Raw genomic sequence first — 12,811 nt, 5'->3', positions numbered from 1 at the left:
CAGCAATTAAAATCTATGATTGGATGCCATTTTGAGCTATATGTAGTATTACGCTCTGCCTGTGATTTAGGGATCTATGCACTCTGACTCCAAATATCTGTATGTATTCATTTATGTATATGCTTTTGTATCTGTATAGGAAAGAGAAACACAGAATTCAGTATTTGTATAAATGGCAAATATATTTATTATTGTATAAAACTTTGACAGAGCTGCTGTTGATTCTATGTATTGACTTAAGCTTCAATCTTTATCAAGCACTTACAGAATGAGGGGTCAGCTCAATTAAATGGTGCTGTGTCAGAGTCATTCCTGGCTTATATAAGTTCATCATGCCCGGGGTGCTTCCTCCTGTATCTGCCATGGAAGTTTCTGGCTCCTCTCAGCTGTGGTAACTTGGCCTTTTCTCCCCCACACTGCTTGTTAAAGGTGCATAACGTCAACCTCTGTCCAGACTCTCATACCCTCCTGACTTTGTATGAAATGAGAGAGATTGCTTTGGGGGCGACCGTGTTGGGAAGACGCTAAATCAAGGCAGAATAGATTCAAAATGATGCCGACGAGCCAGCTAAATGTCCTCTGTCAGACACAGAAGGTCATGAGCATGGAGCAGAGCTAAAGGATGCAAAACCTTTGACGGGGAGGGATTTTTATGTTAATAGCGAATATTTTGCATCTCAGAAACGGAATAAATACAGCTTATCTTTGTCTGATTCCACGCTCCTTGCTTAAACCTCGCATCTCTGGTAACTCTGGGTCTTGGAGCCAGGGTTCTGTGAACCGGAGCCCAATCCGGCGGCCCTCAGGGGACGTCCGAGGAGAGAGAGGGGATTCTTGTCAGGCAGGAGTTAATGGAGCAAATTGAGGCACTTCTACTGCTTGGGCAAGTGTGTGTGTGTGTGTGTGTGTGTGTGTGTGGGGGGGGGGGTGGCTTTGCACGTTTGGCTGGCGATGCCTGTTGGTGGCATGAGAGGTGCTGACAAGTCGCTGCTGAAGGTGGCGCGGGTGGTTATTTTAGGAGTTGGCTGTGGGGCACGACGGTCAGAACTGCGAACGGTCTTCCTTCTGATAAAAAGCCCCAGAATGAGTCATCGACTGGATGCTCTTTGTGTGTGTGTGTGTGTGTGTGTGTGTGTGTGTGTGTGTGTGTGTGTGTGTGAGACAGAGAGAGAGATCCATACTCTCAAGTTTTATGTATTTGTGCACATGTTGTGTGTATATCTGTGTACAAGCACATCTGTCATATTTGTGTAACATTTGTGTATGTGCTGTGTGTATATCTTTATGTAAGCTTACCTGTCATATTTCTGTGTGTGTGTGTGGATTAGGTTTATATTACATTGTGGGGGACCAAATGTCCCCCACGATGTAGTAAAAACCTGTTTTTTATATATGTGATGGGGTCCATTCGATCTGTGACTGCAATCAAAAAAGTAAAAATGCCAGAAGTCTTGTATTTTCTTTGGTTCCTTGTGGTTAAGGTTAGGGCTGGGTAGGGGTTAAGTGTGTCATGTTGGGATTAGAGTTTTCCCCATAGAGATGAATGCAGAATCCCCACAAAGATATAATTACAAGCCTGTGTGTGTGTGTGTGTGTGTGTGTGTGTGTGTGTGTCTACAGGGGAGCGGGCAGAGGAATTCCCGTGTGGCACCGAGGCCCCAGCAAGAACGTGCCCCAATGGCACGGTGTGCGACGAGTACTGGATCGGCCCCAACTTCGGCATCACCAACTTCGACAACATCCTGTTTGCTGTGCTCACTGTCTTTCAGTGCATCACCATGGAGGGCTGGGTGGAGATCCTGTACAACGTGAGTCCCCCTTCGGCGTGGGGTGGGGGGGCGGGGGAATTTCAGCAGGCCGATCGGAATTAGGATGCTCAGAGTGAAGCTGGTGTGGGTCCGATCGTGTCCGATCCCACTCCACTGGACAGTGACGATATAGCTGCCATGTACGCTGGCTTCCAGAAACTGTCCGTAGCTCCAAGCCCCGAGATCCGGCCAATTTAGATAACTAGCTTTCAGAATTCAGGTTTTTTCTTGGCTTGGGATTATAGGATTATCTTTTCAGTGGGGTAGCAGGCAGGTAGTTGGGAAGCAGCTCTCACAGTGTATTGTATCTATATTACTCTGTTTTACTCGCATGCAGGGAGACGGGGAGGGCTGAGGGCTGTGCCAGATGTCACCAGGATCTCATGGGGGGGGGCTGCCAGGGTGCGGCCTGTGCTTGCACTCCGGGCGTCTCCGCACGATGCTGTTTGGCTCTTTTCACTAAAAGCATGTCTGTCTCACCCCACTGACTCCTTGAAGCTTGGTCTGCAAGCGGCTCTGGTGAGGCTCCCTGCTTTGAGAGCAGCTTGGCGATTGACAGCTGCCGTGGGTCGCGCTCTCTCTCTCTCTGTCTTCCATCGTCCTTTAAAATCTGACATCTGCTTTCTGCTCTTTGGGCACAGATTTGATCTGCTTGGTTGACTATGTGCACTGTAACCGCACACAGAGACACACACGCACCATGTCTACACACAGACACACAGTCAGACACACACACACGCAAACACATACTCATACTATAAGCACACACATACACATGCACACAGACACAGAAACACTCACGGTCGCCACATAGAGACAAGCCCATACATGCGCAGAGATATGCACACAGGCAGATGCATGCACACGCAGATGCAGACACACACTGGGGCAGCGTAAGGCAGTCTGGGACACTTGCTGTGGACGATGTTGGCGCAGTCAGACACTTGGCATAATGCCTGGGACAGAAACCCAGATACGAGCTGTTTCTATGAAGGCTTACATGGAACACCTTCAGCCTATATGCTTCCACATTTGTTACACTTCTCTAATTTGAACACTTTTATTCTACAAAGAAATCGATGCCAATATTTCAAAATAAGAGCCCTGTTCTGGCTGCATTACTCTCAGTGGATCATGTGCGGTCCAGTCCTTGTCCTACAAGGGGCTCCGGTGGGTTTAACCCTGTCGGTCTCCTCCTCGACTTGCACAAGCTGCCCCATTGGCTGCAGATCCTCTGCGTTCCCGTGGCCCTGTGCGGCCCCTCTGTTTTCGTTAGAGGCTATCCCACAGTTCCCCCAGCTCGCTTCTTTTAGCCCTCAAGGGTGGCTCAGGATATTACTGTAGACCCGCAACGCCTCAGATATCCTTTACAGAAATCTTCTCATCCAGGCTCCAGTATCTGCCTCATTTCCACGTCTTCTCATATGGCAGAGAAATCCCCAATTTTTATGACAGCTGGCGTTAAGCCGGGTAGCTGCTTCCGATAACAGTTTTTGCAGACGAAAGAAAAGCTCACCGTTCCACTTATCAAATGAAGGCTGGCGGGCTGAGTAGGATGCGATTAACATGTTTTAAATTTGCAACCAACAGGTAATTAAAGTTACATTTTCTCTTCCGTTTATCCATTAGCGGGAGAAGCGTGAGGATCGCTGCTTCACAGATTGCGATCACAATAGCGATTCGCATTCGCAGCTGCCCTGGAGATGAAGACAGCAGGGATTCTCCATCTTGCTCTTTTTCCTCCTTTTTCCCTTCTATCATGATATCCATCCATCCTCCATAATAATATTTATCCAGGATGGGCCACAGTGATTCTGAGCCCAGGAAGCTGAGGAGCACTTTGGCCTAGATGCCTTAGACATTCTGGCTTTCATTGGTATTTTGCAGAATTGCGGTCCGCTGATCCACTGAGAAAGCAGTCCCTGAAGCTACTGGGGGTTAAGGGCCTTGCACATGTAATCACTCTGCCAACCCTGGGATTTGAACGAGCAACCTTCCAATCATAAGCACAGTGTCCTAATACGCTTGAGCTACACATCACCTCACTCATACACACAGTACTGACAAATGCAGTCATCAGTTAGACTATTCAGAAATTCGTTTAAGGTAGTCGGAAGTAACAGGAGTACCTGGAGGAAATCTACACACAAACATGGATATTACAGTGCTCTCGCCCCCTTCCCCCCCCCTCGATTTTGGAGACCATCCTCCCCGTCTCTCCATCAGGGCCTGGTGTTTCATTCGTGGGCAGAGTCCAGGGCAATGTTCGCAGGTCTGGGTGGTAGACAGTGATTTGCTGTTGCCAAATGGCCCAGTTGGGTCAGTGTTCTTTTCAGGAAGGCGTGAATTACTGCAGATTACGGATACCCACCGGGCCGTGTGTCGACCTCTGGCAGGTTTCACTGGTTTCTCGATAACTTTGACATCAGATCAGTATGGCCTACATTGCTCCATTATGTGGGTTCATGAGAATTTACACACTAACCCTAACTCACTTCATTTGCCTGTTTTGGCTTTGCTCCTTTTTGTTTGCTTTGCTTTTCGTTTTGCTTCCTTTTGTTTTGTTTCTTTTTTCTAGCTTTCTAGTTTTTTTTTTTTTTTTTGCTTGTTTTTGCTTTGCTTTGACTCCCTTTGCCTTATTTTCCCCGTTTTTGCTGTGAAGTTCTTGCTGCACTGTGGAAGACCAGAGACGAGTCATTTTCATAATGCATGGAAACGGGTTGTTCACACATTTTTTTTCCTCATGATCACTGCCTAAAGTCTTGGGGGAATGACGATTTCTGAGCTGCTTGCTCCTTTTTAAGAAATCTTTGGGACGCATCAGGTGGGGGGGGGGGGGGCGTGTATGTCAGGTAACTTGGACAGTGACATGATTGTAGCTGCTGCCAGGGTGCCGAAAGGGCACAGTTGTAACTTAAGTGAAACTCATACACTTTTGCATTCCTCAGTAAACATTTAGCTACTTCATGCCTGGTCCAATGAGCCTTCATGTTTTCGTCTGACAAGTGAGAGCCCATCCAGAAGGCCAACTGGGAGCCATTTATTAACGCACCAGAAGCGATCTGTCCATTATCGCCTGTCAGCCAGTGATGGGGCCTTTCGTACCCTGCAACATGACTCCCTTGATAGAAGGTTGACCGTGCTGGGGTAGAGATCGACTGTGCCAGGCCAAAGGGTGGTATGGTCCTCACACTTATTCCGGTGAATCCAGACCATCTCAGAGAGGCTTACTTCTTCTTAATATGGATATTCTATATATTTACTTAACTCTTCTTCAAAGCAATGTACGACTGAGAAGACCCTTACTCAGCAAACACAGCAAATGCTCTCCTGCATGCAGAAGCCTATTCATTTCTATGACTTTCTATCATGTGGCTCGGCGACCCCGAGTTCAAATTTGTTGAACGTTTTTGAGTTCCATGACCTGGCATAGTGTTGGCGCAGCCGATTGGAAGCCCATGGAAGTAAATGGAGAAGTCGCCTTAGCAGGAGGGAGGCGTGATAAAATGAGATTCATTTTAGGTGTACCAGTAACCAAGCGATCGTTACTGAAATGGGACTGTCAGATAACCTTTGCAGAACAGGAAGGGCATGCACCTGGTTTTTAACAAACAACTCGTGTCCAAATGCGAGTACTTTCATGACTTCTGCCTAGTGGTTGCACGACAGCTCAGAAGTGGCACAGTATGCACAGCACCCTTATCCTTCAGTGAAAAAGACCTTTTAGGCCTTGGAGTAACTGCGGTTATGTGACACCAACCCTGGGATTTGAACCAATCAGCTTCCGATCAGGGGCCCTAAGCTTCCGAGCCACACCCTGCATGTCAGGAGTGTCCAGCTCACACCAACCCGGTGCCGATCTCTTTGTGGACCATTTGGCTTTAAGTAACTATTGACCTTAATTTGAACTCTAGCTGCATGGCTGCAGTTGCGTTATACTTATTCAAGGTTTCTTAAAAAATGTTAGAGCCATTAGGTGGCGCAGTGGTTGAAGATCAGTGACATTTTTCTCCCAAAACAGGTAAAAATGTCAATAATTAACACCACAAGTCACTTTGAGGAGGAAAATGAACTGATAACATTTATAAATAGGCCGCTGTTACAATTTGAATATAAATTAACCTGATAATCACTTGAGTTGCTAGACCTGGCAGCCTTGACAGAGGTCATTCTGACCTATATATGGATGTTAAATCAGAGGGACTTTCATGTTGCTTTCACCTTGAATGGGCTTCCTGCTTTAGAATGGAGCTTCCCCATCCAAGTGCCGGCAGGCCGCTGCGATCCAGGCTTCTCTACCTGAGTGCCAAAGCAGCTGCTTCTTACAGTGGCAGAGGCAGTATGGTGAGGCTATTGGGGGCCCTTGAAGTGGCTGGAAGATCAAAGTGGGTAGCGTGAGTCAGTGTATGCTGTGGTACAGCTAAAGCAGAACAGCTACCCCCCCCCCCCCACATGCACCTGGATCTGTCATGTGGGGGGTGAGGTATTTGTGGCTCCCCCTCTTCACTGCCGAGCTTGCTCTCACCTATGGAGAGCAAGATGGGGTAGGTGAAAAGAGAATTTCCTCATGGAGATCAATAAAATACACATTTTTTTTTTCACCTAAGTGGGTGACATCATGATGAATGGGGGAGGGGAGGGAGGGGGGCCCAGTTTTATACCTGTCTGTGGAGCAGCCCAACCCCCCCCCCCCCCTTTCTCATTCGTCTCCTGCTCAGTTCATTGCCCTCTACCCCTGGGCAATATTAATTTAACTTGGAATACTGTCGTTGTCGAAATGGTGTCACAGTGGAATGACGACAGCCCAGTTCAGATGTGAAAGTGACGGAATTAGCGGCGTCGTGGGGCCATGGATGACGGGAGCGATCGATCGACAGGGTTTGGAGAAACGGCCGCACCTCCATTCCCTCTCCCCTTCCTATGTCTATTGTTATGCAATATTAACCTTTCTAAATGTGTCCACGGTCCGATGTATTTCTGCTGTGTGCATGCCCGGCTGCATGTTGGCAGCGGCTCTACTCCTGACTAACGATGGCCAAAACGACACTACATGAACCATTTGCTATATTTTCTGACCCCACTAGATGGTGCTCTCTCTTCAAAAAAGGGCTCAAAGCATGTCTTAAGTAAACCAAGCGCACCATCTAGTGAGGGTCAGAAAATACAGCAAATGGTTTCTGAAATGTTGCTTTAGCCATCTCTACTCCTGTCCCTTGGCAATCAACACGTTAGCGAGTTCGGCACATTTGGCTGAAGCTGTTACTAGGCAATTCTCGTGAGGCTTATAAAACCCAAACGAGGTGTTTTATGATATAATTTATTGATGTATTATTATTTAAAATGCATATAATTATATTAGTAGCCACTGACATCACTGTTTTTATTATTCGATTTATTTTGTTTGGCATGAGTTACTAAGTTGTGCAGTTACATCGCCCTAACCCTGTTTTTCCCACTGGATAAGTGCAGTTTAGTTCCGGATTTTAGTGAATGTGAGGTTTTTCAGGACCACGTTGGTTGTGTTATAACAGCACTGCCTGCACAGTTATAAGGTCATTAAATGCATGCAGTGGTCTTCATTATGTATTTCACAGGAAGGTCACATGACCTGTAGTTTATGTCTGCTGCGAGCTGGTTTCTGCTGACAGGTCTCTCTGTGAGATGGCCCGTTTCAGCAGTAAGGGGGCCTGTGATCATCTGAGAGCCTGCTGCTAAGGAGTGTTGGAGATCACGGTGAACCCATCCTCTGTCTTCTGGAGGATCAGACCTACCATCGCCTCCCTGCCAGGGAACGCTGACATTTAGTGTCCAGTATTTATCAACTCAGTCAGGGCTCATGCAGAAGTGCAGTGATCTCATTATAGTACACAGAAGACCGCGCACCTGCAATGTTCAGGAAATTGCTGGAAAAAGCAATTTTCTGTTAATTTTCTGGATATTAACTTGGGGTGGGGGGGTAGGCATTTCAAACATCAACTAGATGTGGTGGTGCTGGGAAATTTTGCGATTCTCTTCACATGGTGGTAACCTTGGGGGCCGACTGCTTGCCTCATGCTGAGCAACTGACCCAAGTGGGATGGGTGGGAGTACAAACCAAATGAGAGAAAAGCCAATTAAGGCTGCAAACTGGTTGCTGTAATAACAGCTGGGGTGGGGGGGGGGGGGGCGTATGGTGTAGTTAGAGCTTGGGGGGGCAGCTCAAATTCAGTAATGTAAGTAAATCAGGTGATGCCCTGTGAAGGCCTTCTGTCCACACATTCTTCAGTAAAGCAGAGGTGATATGGCACGGACACACGTGTGTGTGTGTGTGTGTGTGTGTGTGTGTGTGTGTGTGTGTGTGTGTGTGTGTGTGTGTGTGTGTGGTTATGCATATAGTACATTGTGGGAACCAAATATCCCCACAATGTGATAAAATCCAGTTATTTTGACGTTTGACGTTTTTGATTCATGACGATGTGTTGAGTCCCATATTTAAAAAGTCATTGTTATGACTATAAGTAGCATAACAGCATTATGTCATCTTGCGTTATGGACAGGAGATTGTTGGGTAAAATCCATCCTTTAAAAATAGTTACAGGCTTGATCCGTGTGGCGTTAACAGTTAAAATTCCAGAACAGTTCTGGACAAGTAGAGCCATGAAACTGATTTTCTTCCAAAACCTGAGCAGATTTATCCACAGACTTCATATATTTTATGGAAGTTCCTAAACCGCTTCCTCCATCTGTCCATTAAAGCTGCCTTTCTGCCTGTCCTGCCTGCTTTTCAAAATGAGGCACCATGTGGAGTAATTATGAGCCCAGCAGTGCCGGTCCTGCCGGAACGGTGTTGTGCCTGTGCGAAGACATCATCCAAACCTTGTCAGCTGGGTAGCTGTCCCCCAGATGGATGAAGATCGTGTGTTCGCTCGTTGCGGAGAAGCAGCAGCAGAAGTATTCAGGCTGGGTTGCCAGAGTGGAACTCTGTAATCCACACTTCTTATCTCTGTTAGTGTTTTTTCCCCCCATGTTGCCATGGTAACTACCTCATCTTGACGGTGCCCTATCATAACACTGCCCCCTTTTGCCACAAGAACCTGTCTACTGGCTTTTGTGAATATTCGTGGACTCAGTGCCTCCCACTCACTCCCCCGTTTAAATGCATCATTTAATGAGCAGTGTGCATAGCTCAGGGAGGTGTCATTTGATTGGCTGCAGCTTGCGTTCAAGCTGGTCACTGATCGACCAGAACGTTCGATGAGGCGGGAAAATGGCTCCAAGCCCCAGGATCTAAATGCTTGTTAAAGACCCCCCTGCATCTGGTTAACTGTCAGTTTTAATTTATCTCTTGTAAAGTCAGACCTCCCATGTGTTGTTTTTTTAAATCGTTAGCCTAAATTAGCCTGCAATCAGGGCTGTCTGGGCACAGACATTGTAATTCATGACTGTTCAGCGCTGCTCAAATCGGTTTGATGGACCCAACCTGTCATTCTGCTAAAATTAAGCCAATTCCTGCCAGAAGGAATGGAGAAAAGCTCCACCCAGAGAAATGTGACAAACAAAAAGAGAAGGGCCACTATTACTAACAGAGACATATCACCGATCTTCCGAGCGCTATTTTTATAGAAACGTAAATGTAGGGAAACTGGTAATCTGATTGGATGGACAGATCAGCAAATGATGGCTGCTGATGATCTGGTACCGTTGGTGCCGTTCCCTGTTCGCACTGTGGCGTAATATGCACTGAGGTTGTAGGCAGGCCACCCCAGTTCACGCTGTTGACGTGGTTACTGAGGTTACCGAGGTTACAGGGTTAGAGTTGCATTTGAATTATCCATGAAGGGTTTAGTAATGGTCTGAGTATAATTGTGGTCTTGGTCCATTGTCCAGATCGCTTCGTGCTTCAGAGTTCTGCAGGCGTTTGGGCCGTATGAGTGTCCTGATGGTCTGCCTCATGGTCCATGTTCGGGCCTGTGTTTTATAGGACCTGGATCGCAGAGAGTGGTATGAATGATAAAGGCAAACGGCAGCATTAATGCAATAATGGTTCCCTCAGTGTAGTTGGGCTGCTGTCATTTTCAAAAGAAAGTCGCTGCTGTTTAGTGCCATGATGCCTCCCAGCTTTTCTTATACGGTCAGCGTTTGACTGTAATGCGCTTATGACCCCCGAGTGAAAAAATTAACAAAGCCATTCCTGTTGGAAGGGGAACATTGTTAGATTTTTGTTTTATTTTTTTTCTCTGCAGTATTTTCTCAGCACCTGAGCAAGCATGTGTCACCATAACTGAACTCCCAATGTCTTTGGAACTACGTGTCTTTCAGGTTCCAACCCACTGTCTCACAGTCAGGCCTGTTACTATTGTTCTGGTATATTCCAGAAATGAGCGATGCGATGGGTTTACTTTTCTGTCCCTCTGCCCCATTCCACCTCTGTCTCCATGTCCGCAGGCCAACGACGCCTCAGGGAACATGTGGAACTGGATGTACTTCATCCCCCTCATCATCATCGGGTCCTTCTTCATGCTGAACCTGGTTCTTGGTGTCCTGTCTGGGTAAGATGCAGTTCTGGGCTCATTTGGATACATGGGTAACACAGAATTCAATGGAGCTGTCAACACCATCACAGTCATGACAAGGCTGGTTGGACCCTGCTGAGCCGACTTGGTTCAGACCAGAAGGTGTATATCGGGGCGGGGTCACAGGGGCACTGACCCCAGCTGAAAGCTGATTGGCCCCTGGAGTGCCCTCCTTCTGTCGCTCACTGATTAATGATGAGACTGACTGCATTGTATTAATTTATGGATGGTCTTATATACAGTACCGCAGTTTTAAAAATTATAGAATGGCCTCTGGTTCATACCCATCATCTGTTCAGACAAACACCCCTAATACTCAGGTTTCCTCAGGGAATTCCGTAGAATCCCATGCATCTAAGGATACCTTTTTTGGGATTGTCGGCTAATAAACCGATCCGGCCATGGATGCTAGTCTTCTTTTTCCATGTGAAAGGAATCATGTGAAAAAGACTATCAGCCATATTCAGATTTATCTTCACCGATGAAGCATCGTTGGGCTGGGGGGGTCCCTCCTTACCTGGAGAATCCTGATGTATCACAGAGGAGCGGATTCCCCTGCTTTGTTTCTGATGATTCCTAGATCTCTGCACCCCCCCCCCCAACCCCGCGTGCTAATCTATCGATGCAAAATGAAATCTCAATTTGATTGCGCATAGCTCCGCCAAAACAGAATTACAGCATTCGGGATGTGGTTCTTGTAATCTCTCTGTAGCCAAGGGGCACATATTCTTTCTCTGTTCGGAACACACACACACACACATAGATATACCACAGAATTATATTTTTGCCTACATTCTGCTCTGTTCTGTCACTGTTTTGAAATCAGTTTTTATTTTTTTATTTTTTTGGTGCCTGTTGTTCAGAACCATGAATGTGTTTAATTTTATTGGGCGTGGGGGGAGATGAATGCTTCAACCCGAGCCCCAACATGCAGAGCAATTTACTGCAACATGAAAGTTAGTCGTGCTCCTGAGAGTGCTCCCAGCATGCACCAGGGCCATGGCTGTACCTGTGCTTGGTTTTCATTGGATTTTCAGCTGCTTAGAGGACCCTTTTGTCCATAGCTGCTCAGATAGGCGGCAGACAACCCTACAGCAGTACAACTAAACAAAGAATCTTCAGTAAAGGCCTGATACACGACTGAAGGAAGAGCTCCCAGCCAGACTAGGCTGTACAGCCAGAAGGATTTACACAGCACATTACACTGAACAATGATGTTAAGGCTAATGCTCTTGCTATGTGTTGTGTTTCTGATAAAAAACAAAACAAACTTTGCAAGTCTTTGTGTCAGGTCATCTTGTTTCAATGAGACTGTAAAACCACAGATATAACAGTCCGAAGCTTTAGTGCTTCTGTGGCATCATCAACATAATGACTGTAGTTGAATCACGGATCAGGGGTCATTCTGCGTGCCTCTGCTCTTGCGCCGCCCTGTCATGATTCGTTAGGCCTCCCTCATTTAAAGCTAGTGGATGTGTCTTGCCTAATCAATCAGTCCTTTAACTGAATTTTCTGTAGTGTTTATCTGTGACTTCTTCACACTGGAATTATCGAAGGATTCGGGGGGGGGGGGGGGGTTGGCCTCACGGCTGGAAATCGATCCGGACAGAATGACAGGACGAAGCTGAGGGCATGGGACAGCGACATGACAGAGGCGATTAATAAATAAAAGACAATAAACGACTGGAAATAAATATGCCTCAGTGGCTTTAAAGCTATGGGCTCACGGTGTCCCGAATCTGTCTGCGTGACATCAACCTGGATGCCCCTATCATCCACACTCCATTTCCTCAGAGGTCAGAGATTAATCGGGGGGCGCAGTGGGACGGCACACCGCCATTCATAACACTAGGGGACCCCAGTGAATCCACGGCTGCTCAGAAACCTTTCCCGCTATCATTAGTGGCATCTGTGGGGTGTCATCACACATAAGTGTGCCAGCGGGCCCCACGTTCCAGGTAAATATTTACGCCCGCCGAAGCAAAACGGACGCATGACTCGGCCAATGAGGAGCCAGGAAAGAAAAAAGCGAGATTAATTACCGTAGCCTGAGTGATTAGTCACTAAGGATGTCTCATTTATGACAGATCTCGTTCCTGCAAGTCCCTGCCACTGAGCACCTGCGCTGGGACCATGAAACCCCACCCACCATTAAGGCAGCCGGACAGGGTGGGGTCCAGCATGGCCTGCACACAGCACTGGTTCTCCAGTCTTCCGAGATCCTGGACCCAAGGGCTGAGTCCAGCATTTTGTGACCCGGACAGAAGCTTGATTACTGTATTAATCATAGGATTGTTTATGAGTAAACAATTTTAATTGAATTTAAATGTGCTGTTTGTTTTTCAGCCGTCCATTAGTGTGGGCTAGTTAGGGCTTTCAGAGTGTTTTTGTTCAAGGTGGCAATTTGCATGAATCACATTGCGTTCCAGTGAAGGTCTGTGATAAGATTTT

The 12,811-nt window shown here is 46.9% G+C and overlaps 1 protein-coding gene across 5 annotated transcripts in view; it reads left to right on the top strand.

Annotated features, from left to right (window-relative positions):
* The window catches only part of cacna1bb (calcium channel, voltage-dependent, N type, alpha 1B subunit, b), a 105,691-nt gene that overhangs the window by 42,118 nt on the left and 50,762 nt on the right, over positions 1-12,811 (top strand). For all 5 annotated transcript variants that reach the window (XM_049019959.1, XM_049019958.1, XM_049019960.1 and 2 more), the window contains 2 exons: positions 1,621-1,808; positions 10,233-10,336. In XM_049019959.1, the coding sequence (XP_048875916.1) occupies positions 1,621-1,808; positions 10,233-10,336 (292 nt within the window). The remainder of the gene's footprint in view (positions 1-1,620; positions 1,809-10,232; positions 10,337-12,811) is intronic.

The sequence above is a fragment of the Brienomyrus brachyistius genome, chromosome 7 (assembly GCF_023856365.1).
Source record: "Brienomyrus brachyistius isolate T26 chromosome 7, BBRACH_0.4, whole genome shotgun sequence".
Taxonomy (NCBI): domain Eukaryota; kingdom Metazoa; phylum Chordata; class Actinopteri; order Osteoglossiformes; family Mormyridae; genus Brienomyrus; species Brienomyrus brachyistius.
Note: the sequence above shows the minus strand (reverse complement) of the source record. Positions and strands in the feature narration are given on the sequence as shown.